This window comes from Atractosteus spatula, chromosome 15 (genome assembly GCF_055471065.1).
Source record: "Atractosteus spatula isolate fAtrSpa1 chromosome 15, fAtrSpa1.hap1, whole genome shotgun sequence".
Classification (NCBI taxonomy): Eukaryota; Metazoa; Chordata; class Actinopteri; order Semionotiformes; family Lepisosteidae; genus Atractosteus; species Atractosteus spatula.
Window position 1 is genome coordinate 3,178,726 of NC_142720.1, and position 12,393 is coordinate 3,191,118.

The 12,393-nt window shown below is 49.5% G+C and overlaps 3 protein-coding genes across 3 annotated transcripts; all 3 read left to right on the top strand.

Annotated features, from left to right (window-relative positions):
* The first annotated feature begins 17 nt into the window (after window positions 1-17).
* mgme1 (mitochondrial genome maintenance exonuclease 1) lies at window positions 18-3,889 on the top strand. The gene is made up of 5 exons (XM_088933711.1): window positions 18-211; window positions 803-1,419; window positions 2,044-2,266; window positions 2,734-2,866; window positions 3,209-3,889. Exons 2-5 carry the CDS (start codon window positions 873-875, stop codon window positions 3,341-3,343), a joined length of 1,038 nt encoding a protein of 345 aa, XP_088789837.1. The 5' UTR covers window positions 18-211; window positions 803-872; the 3' UTR covers window positions 3,344-3,889.
* A 670-nt stretch (window positions 3,890-4,559) lies between these two features.
* Window positions 4,560-5,452, top strand: pet117 (PET117 cytochrome c oxidase chaperone). Its single transcript, XM_088933729.1, has 2 exons — window positions 4,560-4,694; window positions 5,309-5,452. The coding sequence occupies exons 1-2, from the start codon at window positions 4,599-4,601 to the stop codon at window positions 5,450-5,452; spliced, it is 240 nt and encodes a 79-aa protein (XP_088789855.1). The 5' UTR covers window positions 4,560-4,598.
* A 458-nt stretch (window positions 5,453-5,910) lies between these two features.
* kat14 (lysine acetyltransferase 14) lies at window positions 5,911-12,298 on the top strand. The gene is made up of 10 exons (XM_088933702.1): window positions 5,911-6,237; window positions 7,221-7,342; window positions 7,565-7,686; window positions 7,790-7,971; window positions 8,428-8,847; window positions 9,401-9,996; window positions 10,280-10,413; window positions 10,578-10,753; window positions 11,044-11,234; window positions 11,612-12,298. Exons 1-10 carry the CDS (start codon window positions 5,967-5,969, stop codon window positions 11,783-11,785), a joined length of 2,388 nt encoding a protein of 795 aa, XP_088789828.1. The 5' UTR covers window positions 5,911-5,966; the 3' UTR covers window positions 11,786-12,298.
* Window positions 12,299-12,393: the final 95 nt, after the last annotated feature.

Consider the following 12,393-nt stretch of genomic DNA (forward strand, 5'->3'; position numbering starts at 1 on the left):
CATCGTTTCAGTTAACTCCAGTCGAGGCAGGAACTTGCTGTACCCACACGGACGGGATTGAAAGACGCACACGAGCGGAAGTACTACACTGTGGGATCTGTAGTTTACAGACGTGGACTGAAGTCTTTGGCGCCACGAGAAACTATGATTCCCGACACCCACAACCGGAAATAAAACAATGCCCAGGCGCTCGCCTAGTTCTAGTTCAATGGTAAGAATGAAAATGAATTGAATCGGGATTGTGTGCACTTTAACTTCATATCTTACAGTTATCTACTGGTGTCTTTTTCATTGCTACATCTATATGGTACTGTTGTACAGTAAAGGGCCTCGTGTCTGTTTTTTTATTTTTTAATACTAAGTACAAAGTTTATTTTCCACGGTGAAACGTTAAATGCGGAGAACCAGGGATGTGTTGTAATAAACTGACGAACGTGACTCGATATGTTATTGACACGGATTTTGTAGACAGTATAACCGTCCAACACCTTCACCATGAAACCATTTACCAGTTCATTCATCTGAGTTATGAACCACGATTGAAATGGAATTTAGTAATGCAATAATAATGCAAATTAATGAATTGATTTGAAGTTGTATTCAGATATTAATAGAGGTGTTTCCACTACATATCCACTATACCTAAAACAAATCTTGGCGCAATACGACACATGCTTTTTTTTATTTTGCACTGCATTTCAGTATTGACTAGTTTTATCAAAATCTTTTTATTCTATAAAATATCTTAGGTTCTTAATTCACTTTCATTGAGTCACTGATGTATTTCCCTTGGCTTTTAAAGGCGTGTTTCCTGCGGTTGTACATATAGAAGAAGCTGCAGAAGAGCTCGGTGTGAACCGAGTGCTGGGAGAATGAGGATCTATCGGCTCTTGAGCGCAGTCAGGAGCGCGAAATCACGGAGCTTGTCCGTCGCGCTGGTTTCCCAGGGCAGCTTCAGTGTGGTCCGGCGCTTATCCACATCCTGCCCCTGGAATGGACGCAGAAAGTCCAGCCAGTACGACTCCGTGGACACGGAGAAATACTCCTCGCTGGTTCACTCGGTTGTGTCCTCGAAAGTTAGCTACCAGACTCCAGCCAGTCTAGAGGAAGAGGACGGACAGCTCTATGGACCTGTGGTCAAATCCAAGCCTGCTGCTAAGGAAGCCGAGGCCAGGACTCTGAAGAACATCGTCCCTTTGCTGAACCACGCGAAGGTGCTGGAGCAGCACACCGCAGAGGCAGAGCTGCCACCTCCCATGCGCATCGCCCTGCAGAAAGCCCAGGGCAGGCCCGCCGCCCCCAGTGTGACACGCATCCTGCAGCACAGCATGCCCCTGGAGCAGGCTTTCTACCTGGAGAGGTGGAGGAAGAGGATGATCGGGGAGCTGGGAGAGGAAGGCTTCAAGGAGTACACTGCCAGTAAGCCAACTAGCTCTGCTCCAGCGTCAAGGCTGAACATCAGGCCCCAGAGGCATGGCGCTGTGTCTGAGCTTGTCTTCCCTGCCTGCGGAGCTCTGCCACGCCGTGCCAAGCTGGAGCAGCTCAGTCCTCTGGGAAGGCTCCAGCTGTGGAGTTCTGTTTCCCCAGCAAGGAGAACCAGAGTTTGAGCCTGGGCCTCAGTCCTTCTGCAGCAGGGGCTTCAAGCTCCGCTTGGATTTACTGTCCTCTGATTTTTAACCTTCACAGCTCTATTATATAGTTTGTCTAATTAATTGACATCTTAACTGTAATACTTCTAATAAGATTCATTTGTGTTCTTCAGTAACTACCTTTAACAAAGATTTTTGTGAGTTTTCAACTTTGAAAGACCTTCATAAAATCAAATATGTGTGTAACTAAGAAATAATTAGGTTCTTTGCTTAACTGGCAAAAATCATCATGATGACTAAGGAGCTGACTGTAATATTTATAAATGCAGGAACCCTGACTGAGAAGAATATTGTCCACAAATACTCACTGAAAGCAAGGATCTCTTAATTGTCTGCTGAGCAGTGGATTGTTATAAACACCTGACTGCTCAATTAGTCAAATTTGTCTCTCTAGATCTTTTTAGGCAAGGAAAGCAGTTCCATGCAGCACTCGAGGCCATCCTGATGTCGACAGAGGTGACCGAAGAGGCGGAGGCGCCTGCGGGGGGCGTGTGTGGGTACATGCAGAGTGTGCAGCACGTGCTGGCGGACATCAGCGGGGTGCGCGCCATAGAGAGTGCCGTGACCCATCAGACTCTGCAGTACGTCGGCCTGGTGGACTGTGTCGCCCAGTACAGGTGAATGGCCTCTTAACAGTCAGTTTGCTCCTTGGATTCGGTCATGCGGCATCCCATGATGCATTGAACTCCTTATTCTGACATTGAGGATCGATCTCCAGGCTCTCTCCCTTCAAAACACAGGAGAAAGGCAGCCATTACTAGGCTCAAAGGTAATACTGTGTTTAATTAGGCACCCCAGAATCTTCCTGAGAAAATGGAGAAATTGTAACACTGCAGGACCATCATGCTCTGTAAATGTCACCACACACAGGCATGTGAACTGAAAATCAATGTATCTTTCATTTTTGCTAAATATCATCCTTGTAGAATATTATCGTCTTTAATATTTATTTAGGTGGAATTGTCGTCTGTGGTGTTTTCTTTCAGATGTATTTTTAGATTTTTTTAGCAACAGCACAGAAGCTCTGTCTATGAGTGTCTGATTCATGAGAGACACGGTGTGACCCAGGATTCTTTCCTCACAGGGGGAAGCTGTGTGTAATCGACTGGAAGACCTCAGAGAAGCCCAAGCCACTTCTGCACAACACGTTTGACAACCCCTTGCAAGTTGCAGCCTATATAGGAGCCATAAACAATGATGACAACTACGGTTTTCAGGTTTGTGTGATTAAAACTGATGACTTCTTTCATTTGTGTTTTTTTTTGGTCATATAAACATTTTTAATCTCATGTACTTTGAGTAGTTACTGTTTCTTCGTGTTTCAAGGTGTCACTGGTAATCTAGCTAGAGAAGTTGGAGTTCTGTGAATTGTGAGCCCTGTGATGAAACTAGTGTTATGAAACTCCAGTACACTGAAGTACAGAAAGGATTGCACATAGAAGCCGATTTGCTGAAGTGCCTTTTATAAAGAGACTGCAAAGATCTCAGGAATAAATATACTACATTTAATCAAGATGGAGGTGTGCATGTTTCCCTGTTTCCCTTCTGCTTGCCTTCAGGTGGAAGACGGGCTGATTGTGGTGGCCTACAAGGACGGGTCCCCTGCCCACCCTCACTTCATGGACTCCGCGCTGTGCCTGGAGTACTGGACCAAGTGGCTCTTCCGGCTGGAGGAGTACCTGGAGAAGCAGTAGAGGGAGCGGGAGAGAAGAGCACGGGAGTGCACAGCTCTTAACCGGGACACGGCTTCCAGGCTGCTTCCTTTTCGCACACTCGTCACGTGCTGCCGCGGCTAACAGTGCGTTTGTCACGTTCACCCGCTTTCCTTTCTGGTTGTTTTCAAATAAAAAGTGTTTTCTTTTTCAGTTCTCGGTGGTGAACAGTCGTGGCCGAGGGTGTTGGGGCAGTTCTGAGCCAGAGCCTGGAACCAGGCAGCCCGTGCGCTTGTTGCACTGGGGTGAACACACGCGTGCACGTGTGGACACAGCCATAGCCAAGGCAAGGAAAAACGGGAAAACAAAGAACCCAGCGTAGGCAGCACCCCTGGGTTTTATTCCTCAAATTGACCTCGGAGAGCAGGGAGACCCCTGTGATTGAAGAAAACGCTTGTCTGTAATCTCCGTCATCTTGATGCACTGTATGTTTGTTCTGTTCCTTCACGGCAAAGGATCCACTGTATTTACATTTAAGTCACTACTAATAAATAAAACTCTTAAATTGCCCCTCTGGGGATGAATAAAGTATTTTGAATTGTGTTAATTACTAATTATTCTTTTCTATCTTCATGGGTAATAATTTCATAGGGACCTGCAGACCCTGCGGGACTGTGTTTCTGGCCTGGGAGATCAGAGCAGAGGACAGGAGGTCCTTGATTTCACGTACTGCTTCTCCTGGGTTCCCTTGTAGTTTCAGGTGCTTAATATGAGTTTTTATTGTCCTCTGTCAGAATTAAAAACGTGGTACAATCTTATCTACTCTGACAAACATTTTCATAAAATATATATTTTTTTAAATTTGTGACAGTAAATTAAGCAAGTTGATAAATGGGAACGTTTTATACCCGATGAAAGTAATTGGAATTAAATCTTATTATAATGAAAAAAAATTGTCTACGAAGAGATAATAGGAGATCGTGTGTTAGTAAAAACTCTCATCACTCGTGTGCGCTCGTACTGTCAGCTTATGGGGGGAAACGTGAAGCCACCTGCCAGGACCTGGGTACGTACAACGTTGTGCATCTCTTCAACGCTTTCAGACTGTCCCTGACCGCGCTGTGGTGAACCTCGAATAGTTCTATACTCAATTGATTTTGACTGCGCGATTATTGCGTCATCGCCATGCGCCGGGACGGGTCTGCTGTGAAAACACATTGGTTTTACTCGAAGTAGTGCCCTTGACAGATAATGTGGTGTTGGAGCGTTTCGGATTTTTAAGTGCATTCCTTTAGCTATGTCTACAACCTCCAAGGTGGTGTTAGGGATTTCTCTGGCTCTGACTCTGGGAACGGTGGCGGGAGTTCACATCAAACAAAGTCTGGATCGAGAGGTGAGAGCCCGGAGACGCCTCAGCTTTCCCAGGCCGGTTTGTTTATTTCGATAGCGTTTCAGCTTCTGCTGCTGTATTCCCGTGAGAACTCACATCGTCGCAGCATTTGTTTCCTTCTCTACACGGACAAAGGCTTGTAAACGAATGCACCAATAAGTCTGGGGGGGGGATAAAGGACTTTTAGCAATGCATAGAGTTTGGCGTAAGAGGTTCCCTGTGAGGTACCGACTGGATACAGGATATGTGGGCGAGTTAATTGAAGGTCAACAGATTTAAAACAATTCTGGACACAGACCTGTTAAATACATTAACAACAGTGTGAATTGAAAAACGTTGTTTTTTCTATGAAAACACTCTGTTGCTATGCTGCTACTGCAGTAAGTTAGTTTTAGCTGATGAATGTCAGAATCTTGTGTATGTGTGCACGCATAGCCGTGTATCTATACTTGTGTTTGTCGTGAATTAGTCAAAAGAATGAACTAGTCCTCCTGTGCTTTAAAGAGACGTTTAAGGGGTTAAATCAATTGCAAATCCGACAGAGTTGTCTCAAGGAGTGTGAGAGCCACCTGTTGGTGCTCTTGTTCTGATCGTGCTGCTCCCTGGATCTCCGGCAGAGACTTCGGGAGGGTGTTGTCCGGGACCTGGAGCGGCAGGCCAGGAAAAGGGAGAACCTGCGGCAGCTGGAAGAGCAGATCAGTCTGACCAGGGAGCTGGAGAAGGAGCGGGAGAGGAGAGCAGCAGGCGCTCAGGGCTCTTAGACTGGCAGGCCACCCTGAGAGAGGCTCAGACATCGCCAACAGCTTATGTGAGTCAGGCTGGTCCGCTGACTGTGGGTGTTCTGGCCTGTGTGGCCGATGCTGAATGACTCTGTCCTCCAAGCCAGGTGTGTGTACCTGAACGTGTTGGATGGGCTCTAGGTCAGCAGTGTCTTCAAGTTTTAGTTTATTACTTGAATTTACTTGAAATTTTCAGCAGATAAACATAATTTCAAAATGTGGTGCTTAAGCAAGCGATCTGTTCAATCCCAGGCTCAATCATTTAACTGAGGGTTTGCTCCTTGAAAGACCTTGTTGCACCACTGGTCTGGATAAAATCCTATTATTACTGATTCTCTCTCTTCCTCTGTAGTATCAACGCAGGACCTGCTTTGCCAGTTGCATCTTGTTTCCCAAATGTATCAGTTGAAGTGAAACTGTCCTCTATCCCGCAGGGTTGCGGGGCTCTGCAGGCAGCCGGCCCAGAGCGCCCCTGTCGAGCGAGTACGTGCCAGCGATGGACGGGGGGCCTGGTGAGATGAGGGGCCTGTCCAGCCAGCGGATGGACGATGAGGCCACGCGCACCTCAGCCTCGGAGGGGCTGGAGGAGGGGGAGGTGGAGGGGGAGACGCTGCTGATCGTGGAGTCGGAGGACCAGGCCTCGGTGGACCTCTCCCATGACCACAGCGGGGATTCCCTCAACAGTGACCTCGGCGACGAGCCCGACTCCAGCTGGACGGAGGAGATGTCCTTCTACTGTGACAAGTGTCACAAGTGGATCCCGGCCGGTGAGACGCACCTGCAGCACGTTACAGCTCACTGCCAGCTTCCGAATCTGTAATAGTGACTGTGGGCTTAAAGCTTATGTTGCTCCAGTGTGGATTTTCGTCCAGATAGCCTGTCGTTGTTCCATAGAGGTTCAAAGTGAAGGAAATGTATTCCCATATCTCCTTTGTCCTTTTTAAACTACAGTCTAATACTGGCTCTTGTAAAGAAGGGAAGGATTATCTCTGCAGCCAGGAAGCTCTCCCCAATGCACTCAATTCCGTCTTGGCCAAACTCCCACTTTGATTCAGCCAGCCGGATGATGGACTCTGACAGACGTCAGCTACACCTCTGTGGCTCTCCTTGTCCTTTCTATTCCTTAATGCTCTACTGCCACTCCATTACTCTGGTCCCTCTGTTGGCTCCTTATTGACACACACATCCCCCTCAAAGCCCTTGTTCTTGCACACTGATTTCTCAGCGCCTCTGCTCCTGCTGGTCCTCAGTCCCTTATCTCTCAGCCTCCTCACGTCCATCTCTGCCCCTCCTCTTCACTCCCTCACGTATGGAGTCTGTTCATTCTCCACCCTCACCCCTCAGGGGTGGAGTAGACCTCCCCCAGAAATTAAAACTGCTCACTCAGTCCCTGAACACCTTTCGGCACCTGCTCAAGACTGGCCTGTGTAGACAGCTCCTGGGATCTCAGCTCTCATCTGCATCCTTCAGTATCCCTTATGCTGCAATAACATTGCTAATTCTTAGACTGGTAAAGTGGCTTGCTAAGTTAAGTTCCTCACAGTAAAGAAGGCATAAAGACTTACAGGGTGTTGACATCACAGCTCTGTATTCACACTGTCTGAACTCTGACTATTCCTGGGAGGGCGTTGACCTTAGAGTAATTCAATTCAATTTATTTTTATATCTGCGCCCAAGGTTGCCCCAAGTAAAGTAAAATCCTATTTTTCTGTGCTGATTCTGAACATTATCTTTCTTGTTCAACATCCAGGTCAGCTGCGAGGAGACCAGCCCAGCTACCTGAAAGGCGACAACTTCTTTAAGTTCACCTGCTGTGAATGCTCAGAGGATGACAAGGAGCACTTTGAGAGGATGAGGCTCACCTGGCAGCAGGTATGAACCAGGGATATTCTCTCTGGGCCACCCCTGACCGCTCAAGGGTCTCCTGGCTCCAAATCATCTGAATGAGTCCAGTTTAAAGGTCTTATTGCAGCTCTCCAGAAATATAATTACTTGTGCGGACATTTACGATTTTGGGCCATATAATACTATGACGTTATCGACACTGTTGACACCTGTTGATGTTTGAGGTGGTCATGACTTCCTGTCCTCCAGGTGGTCATGCTGGCCATGTACAACCTCTCGCTAGAGGGCACCGGCCGACAGGGCTACTTCCGGTGGAAGGAGGACATCTGTGCCTTTATCGGGAGACACTGGACCTTCCTTCTGGGATCCAGGTAGGACGCTGGGGGTAATTGCTAGCACTGGCAATTGAGAACAGAGAGAACGGACGACAGCAGTGTGTGTGGCTGATCTGCTGCCTCTGACTCTACCGTGCAGGAAGAAGACATCCACATGGTGGAGCACAGTGGCGGGGTGTTTGTCGGTGGGGAGCCCCATGTTCTTCCGTTCTGGAGCCCAGGAGTTTGGGGAGCCAGGCTGGTGGAAGCTGGTACACAACCGACCGCCCACCCTGAAGCCCGAGGGGGACAAGACCTCCGTCTCCTTGCTGAAGACAAAAGGTGAAACGCTGCTCTCTCCTCTGGTTCTGAGCTGAGGCATGTGCCTGGAGCACAGGAGTAAAACAATCCAAAGAATGGTCTCATGAGAACATCTCATTTCTGTCTGGATAGAGGTCATATGGCCATGGTGATCAACTATTCTAGGAAAATGGCTTCTCAAAGCTTAATACCAGCAGTCAATCAAGGGAGACAAAGGACTTTTTCACCCTGACATGATGGGCTTCCCAAACATCAGCAAGGTTACAAACACCTGCAAGAGTCTTGGTCCAGCTTTTTCTCGCAGGCCTGCCTGGGGAAAGCTTCAGCAGTAAATCTGTTTTGCCTGTACTGCTGAACTTGTGCATGGAAAAGTTCTCATTCTAGTTAGTGCTCAGTTCCTGCTCCCCTGTGTCTGTGGGGAGGGGGGAGGCGGCCGTTTTCCTCCTCATCTGATTGTAGTGTGTTTTGCCCCCTCAGCCCCCTCCAAGCCCCCGCTGGACCCCATCATCACGGTGGAGGGCCTGAGGAAGCGCGGGGGGCGCAACCCGGTGGAGAGCGCCATGCAGCTGAAGGAGAAGCGTTCGCGCACCCAGGAGGCGAAGGACATCCGTCGGGCCCAGAAGGAGGCGGCCGGCTTCCTGGACCGCAGCGCCTCCTCCACGCCCGTCAAGTTCGGCAGCCGGGGTCGGCGGCCGGAACTGGTGCTGGAGAAGGGGGAGGTGATCGATTTCTCCTCCCTCAGCTCCTCGGACCGCACACCGCTCACCAGCCCCTCCCCGTCCCCGTCGCCTGACTTCTCCGCCCCCGGCACTCCGGCCTCCCACTCCGCAACCCCCAGCCTGCTGTCCGAGGCCGACCTCATCCCGGACGTCATGCCCCCCCAGGCGCTGTTCCACGGTGAGGCTGCCCTCTCTCATGTGCGGCTGGGCTGCAGCAGACCGGGCCCGAGAGCCTTTTCCATCTTCCTGGCGATGGGTGTCTGTAAAGGCTTGAGTTTTCGCCATGTAAACATTAGGGGGTTTGAAAGAGACCCTGGGGTCTGACCAGCAGCTGTGTTACAGATGCAGTGGATATGTAAAGGCTGAAGTCAAGACAAATCATGTCCGACCTTTTTTACTTTTAATAAGCTCTTGTAACCAACAATATTTAAGTGAATAACATGGACACTGATGGATCATTTTTAGGAAGAATAATTCAAAATAAAACATTTAAACCAGAGATCTTCACTCCAAGCTCTTCATTCATGCAGCTGGTATTGATTGGCATTGTTTGTGGTCTTGGGGGAGTTGCAGTTTCCTATGAAGAATGCAGAGCTGTGAATCTCCAGGAATAGGGCTGAAGACTGTTGCTCATCATAATGTCATATGATATGGCACCCTTGCAAGGGAAGAACCCGTTTCTGTATGGAAAGCGTACATGTGCTGAATCCGTCTTGCTTTTCTTCCCACAGACGATGAAGAGCTGGATGGGGAGGGTGTGATCGACCCTGGAATAGAGTACGTTCCCCCTCCCAGCCTACCCCTGGCCACGGGCGCCCTGATCATGCGGAAGAAGCTGCAGCCGGCCGATCACATTAAGCAGGAGGTGGAGAGCGAGGAGGAGAGGGGCGGGGAGCGGGGCGAGGAAGAATCAGACCGCGGCCCGGACGAGGGCGGCTCCGCACAGGCCAGCCGGGGCAGGGGGGACAGGAAGAAGCCGCTGTCCTCGGAGAGAGAGGACGGCTCCCCTGCGGCCGCCGCCAGCCCGCACTACGCCCCCCTGAGCCTGTACGAGGAGCGGCTGCTGCTGCGGCGGCTGGAGGCCTGCCCGCAGGCCCTGGCCGTCACCCCCGAGGCCAGGCGGCTGCACAGGAAGCTGCTGGTGCGGCAGGCCAAGCGCGAGAGGGGGCTCCCCCTGCTGGACCTGGACCAGGCCGTCAGCGCCGCGCTCAGCCTGGTGGGGGGCGTCTACGGCGCCCGAGAGGACGCTGCGGGCCAGCGCGGGGGGGCCTCTGTGGGCACCTACCGTACCACCAGCCAGGACCTCCGAATCCTCGATCGCTTCCAGGTACGGACAGGACTCCACCCTCGTGTCCATTACTGTGCGAGTGAGAAGGGTCACAAACAAGAACAGGCACAGTCGGCTCCTCCTGCTCACTTGGCTGCTGGATGCCTAGTTGCTCAGAGTGCAGGTGCTTTTTGAAGGGCCATGGCGCTCGGCCAGACACGCTGTGACTGTTGGCGCAGTGCAGACCTGATCTGGGGGCACAAAGTCTGGGCCACACTTACAGCTGGTTGAGGAAAGCCTTCTTAAGGGGTAGTGGTCAGCTTTGTTTTGTTTGATCTTCTAGACCACTGTGTCCACGAGGAAAGGGTACAATCAGCCCACCACCTCTTTTTGGCATCGGCTGATGGGGTTGGACTGCACCCTCAACCAAGGCATCAGAAGCCCCTACACCTCCCGCACCCTGAAGCCATTCATAAGGTACAGTTGTGCACGTGTAGTATAGGAATCCCGGTAGCCAGCACCACATTGTAAAAGGAGTCTGGGGTTTTATTACGGCCTCATGCAGTTTTGCTTGATGTTTTTGTAATAAAATGTTTGTCCTTTCCAGCAGCAGTTTCAGTGTGTCGTGTGTGTGTATGCAGGAGAGACTTTGAGAGCAAGCCGCTTAAATTGCGCCTGCTGGCCGAGATCAGAGCCTACCCCCACAGGAACGACCCCAGCTGGAAGCCCGAGCCAGAGGCCCCCATCGACTACTGCTACGTCCGGCCCAACCACATCCCCTCGGTCAACTCCATGTGCCAGGAGATCTTCTGGCCTGGTACTCCTGCACTTCTCTCCCTCCTTCTACTGCTCTTTGTTGGGACTGCAGCTGACATAATGTCATGTCTTGCTTTAGTGAGATTAGGTCCAGAGGCACGCTCCTGTTTCTGGGTTGATAAAATGAGCAGGCAGACATTTACAGAATTCACTGAAGAGCAGCAGGTCTTCTTGTGATCAGAACAACCTCAGAAAGTTTTCATGCCTGCACATGTCGTTCATCCTTGACAGTTCCTTCAGCCTTGATCATGTTATATCTAAGATTCCTTATCACCTGTGTGTGTTCAACAGGCATCGATCTGTCAGAGTGCTTGCAGTATCCAGACTTCAGTGTTGTGGTTCTGTACAAGAAAGTGGTCATTGGGTTTGGGTTCATGGTCCCGGATGTGAAGTACAATGAAGCCTACATATCATTCCTGCTGGTTCACCCGGAGTGGAGAAGAGCAGGCATTGCCACCTTCATGATTTACCATCTTATACAGGTATTTGCCCGTAAAGCTGTTACCTTGGGTGTAGAAAAGGCAAGTTCTGTTACAGGGTATCATCTTAAAGAGGTGCAATCTTATAATCTTATACAGGCATTGTCTTATACAAACACTGTCATTAATGTTACTTTGTAGGACCAAGACCCCAACCTTTGGAAATATCATCTGTAACTGTTTCAAGGTCAATGTTTTTAATGCTCTAAAGCAAGTTTGGGCATGAATGTAAAGCTTCAAATCTGACTATGAATTACATCTTGTTTCAGACTGTAGCAAGACGCATCTGAAATGAAAAAAACATGCAGATGACAGGTGAAGCTGCAGTGTGTCTTTCCAGGTGCCTGGCTAAGTCTGCAAATGCCTTTTCTCTCCTTCAGACCTGTATGGGCAAGGACGTGACCTTGCATGTTTCTGCCAGTAACCCCGCCATGCTGCTGTACCAGAAGTTTGGCTTCAAGACGGAGGAGTACATCCTGGACTTCTACGACAAGTACTACCCCGTGGACAGCAAGGAGTGTCGCCATGCATTCTTCCTGCGCCTGCGCCGGTAAGGGCCTTTGACTCCGCTGGGCACCCCTCTCCTGGCCGACCGCGAGGGCACTGGGCCCGCTGTGCCTGAGTGCAGGAGCCCGCGGCCGTAGGAGCACAGAGAGGACTTCTTCTGTTTCGAGTGTGTGTCCAGAACCCTCGTTCCTGTGGTGAAATCCAGACAGTTGTAGGAAAAAAACACCTTGCACTGAAAACGGTGCCCAGGCTGTTTTCTGTTTTCAGTTTTGACAGAGAAACAAAGGGAATCTTCTCACAGAAATGAGTTTCTTTTGTTAATTTAGTGTTGTGTTTGGGCTGCAGCATCCACGAAACATGTGTTTCAAAGGTTAGTACAGCGTCCAGGGATTTACTCTGGGACTGTTTTTTCTTATTTTAAGGACTGGTCAGTGTTATCAGCATTGTTCTTGATTTTGGAAAGTCATGTTTCTAAATTATCGGTCTTGTAAATCCATGTTTTTACACATTCTGATGTGTAGCCCATGTGTTACTTTTCCTATTAAAAGTTTTTTCTTACATGTGTTCGTCTTTCCTATTTATATCAGCTATAGCAGCAGTGTTTTATGGAGGAATATGTTTTATTTAAAAGACTGATCTACTCTTTTAAAAAGTA

Excerpts from the sequence above, each read along its gene's own strand:
- mgme1 (XM_088933711.1), top strand. The coding sequence starts at position 873 with ATGAGGATCTATCGGCTCTTGAGCGCAGTCAGGAGCGCGAAATCACGG. Across the intron at positions 2,267-2,733 it reads GACTGTGTCGCCCAGTACAG|GGGGAAGCTGTGTGTAATCG; the intron begins GTGAATGGCCTC and ends CTTTCCTCACAG. Across the intron at positions 2,867-3,208 it reads ATGACAACTACGGTTTTCAG|GTGGAAGACGGGCTGATTGT; the intron begins GTTTGTGTGATT and ends GCTTGCCTTCAG.
- pet117 (XM_088933729.1), top strand. The coding sequence starts at position 4,599 with ATGTCTACAACCTCCAAGGTGGTGTTAGGGATTTCTCTGGCTCTGACT. Across the intron at positions 4,695-5,308 it reads AACAAAGTCTGGATCGAGAG|AGACTTCGGGAGGGTGTTGT; the intron begins GTGAGAGCCCGG and ends GATCTCCGGCAG.
- kat14 (XM_088933702.1), top strand. The coding sequence starts at position 5,967 with ATGGACGGGGGGCCTGGTGAGATGAGGGGCCTGTCCAGCCAGCGGATG. Across the intron at positions 9,997-10,279 it reads GAATCCTCGATCGCTTCCAG|ACCACTGTGTCCACGAGGAA; the intron begins GTACGGACAGGA and ends TTGATCTTCTAG. Across the intron at positions 10,754-11,043 it reads CCAGGAGATCTTCTGGCCTG|GCATCGATCTGTCAGAGTGC; the intron begins GTACTCCTGCAC and ends TGTGTTCAACAG.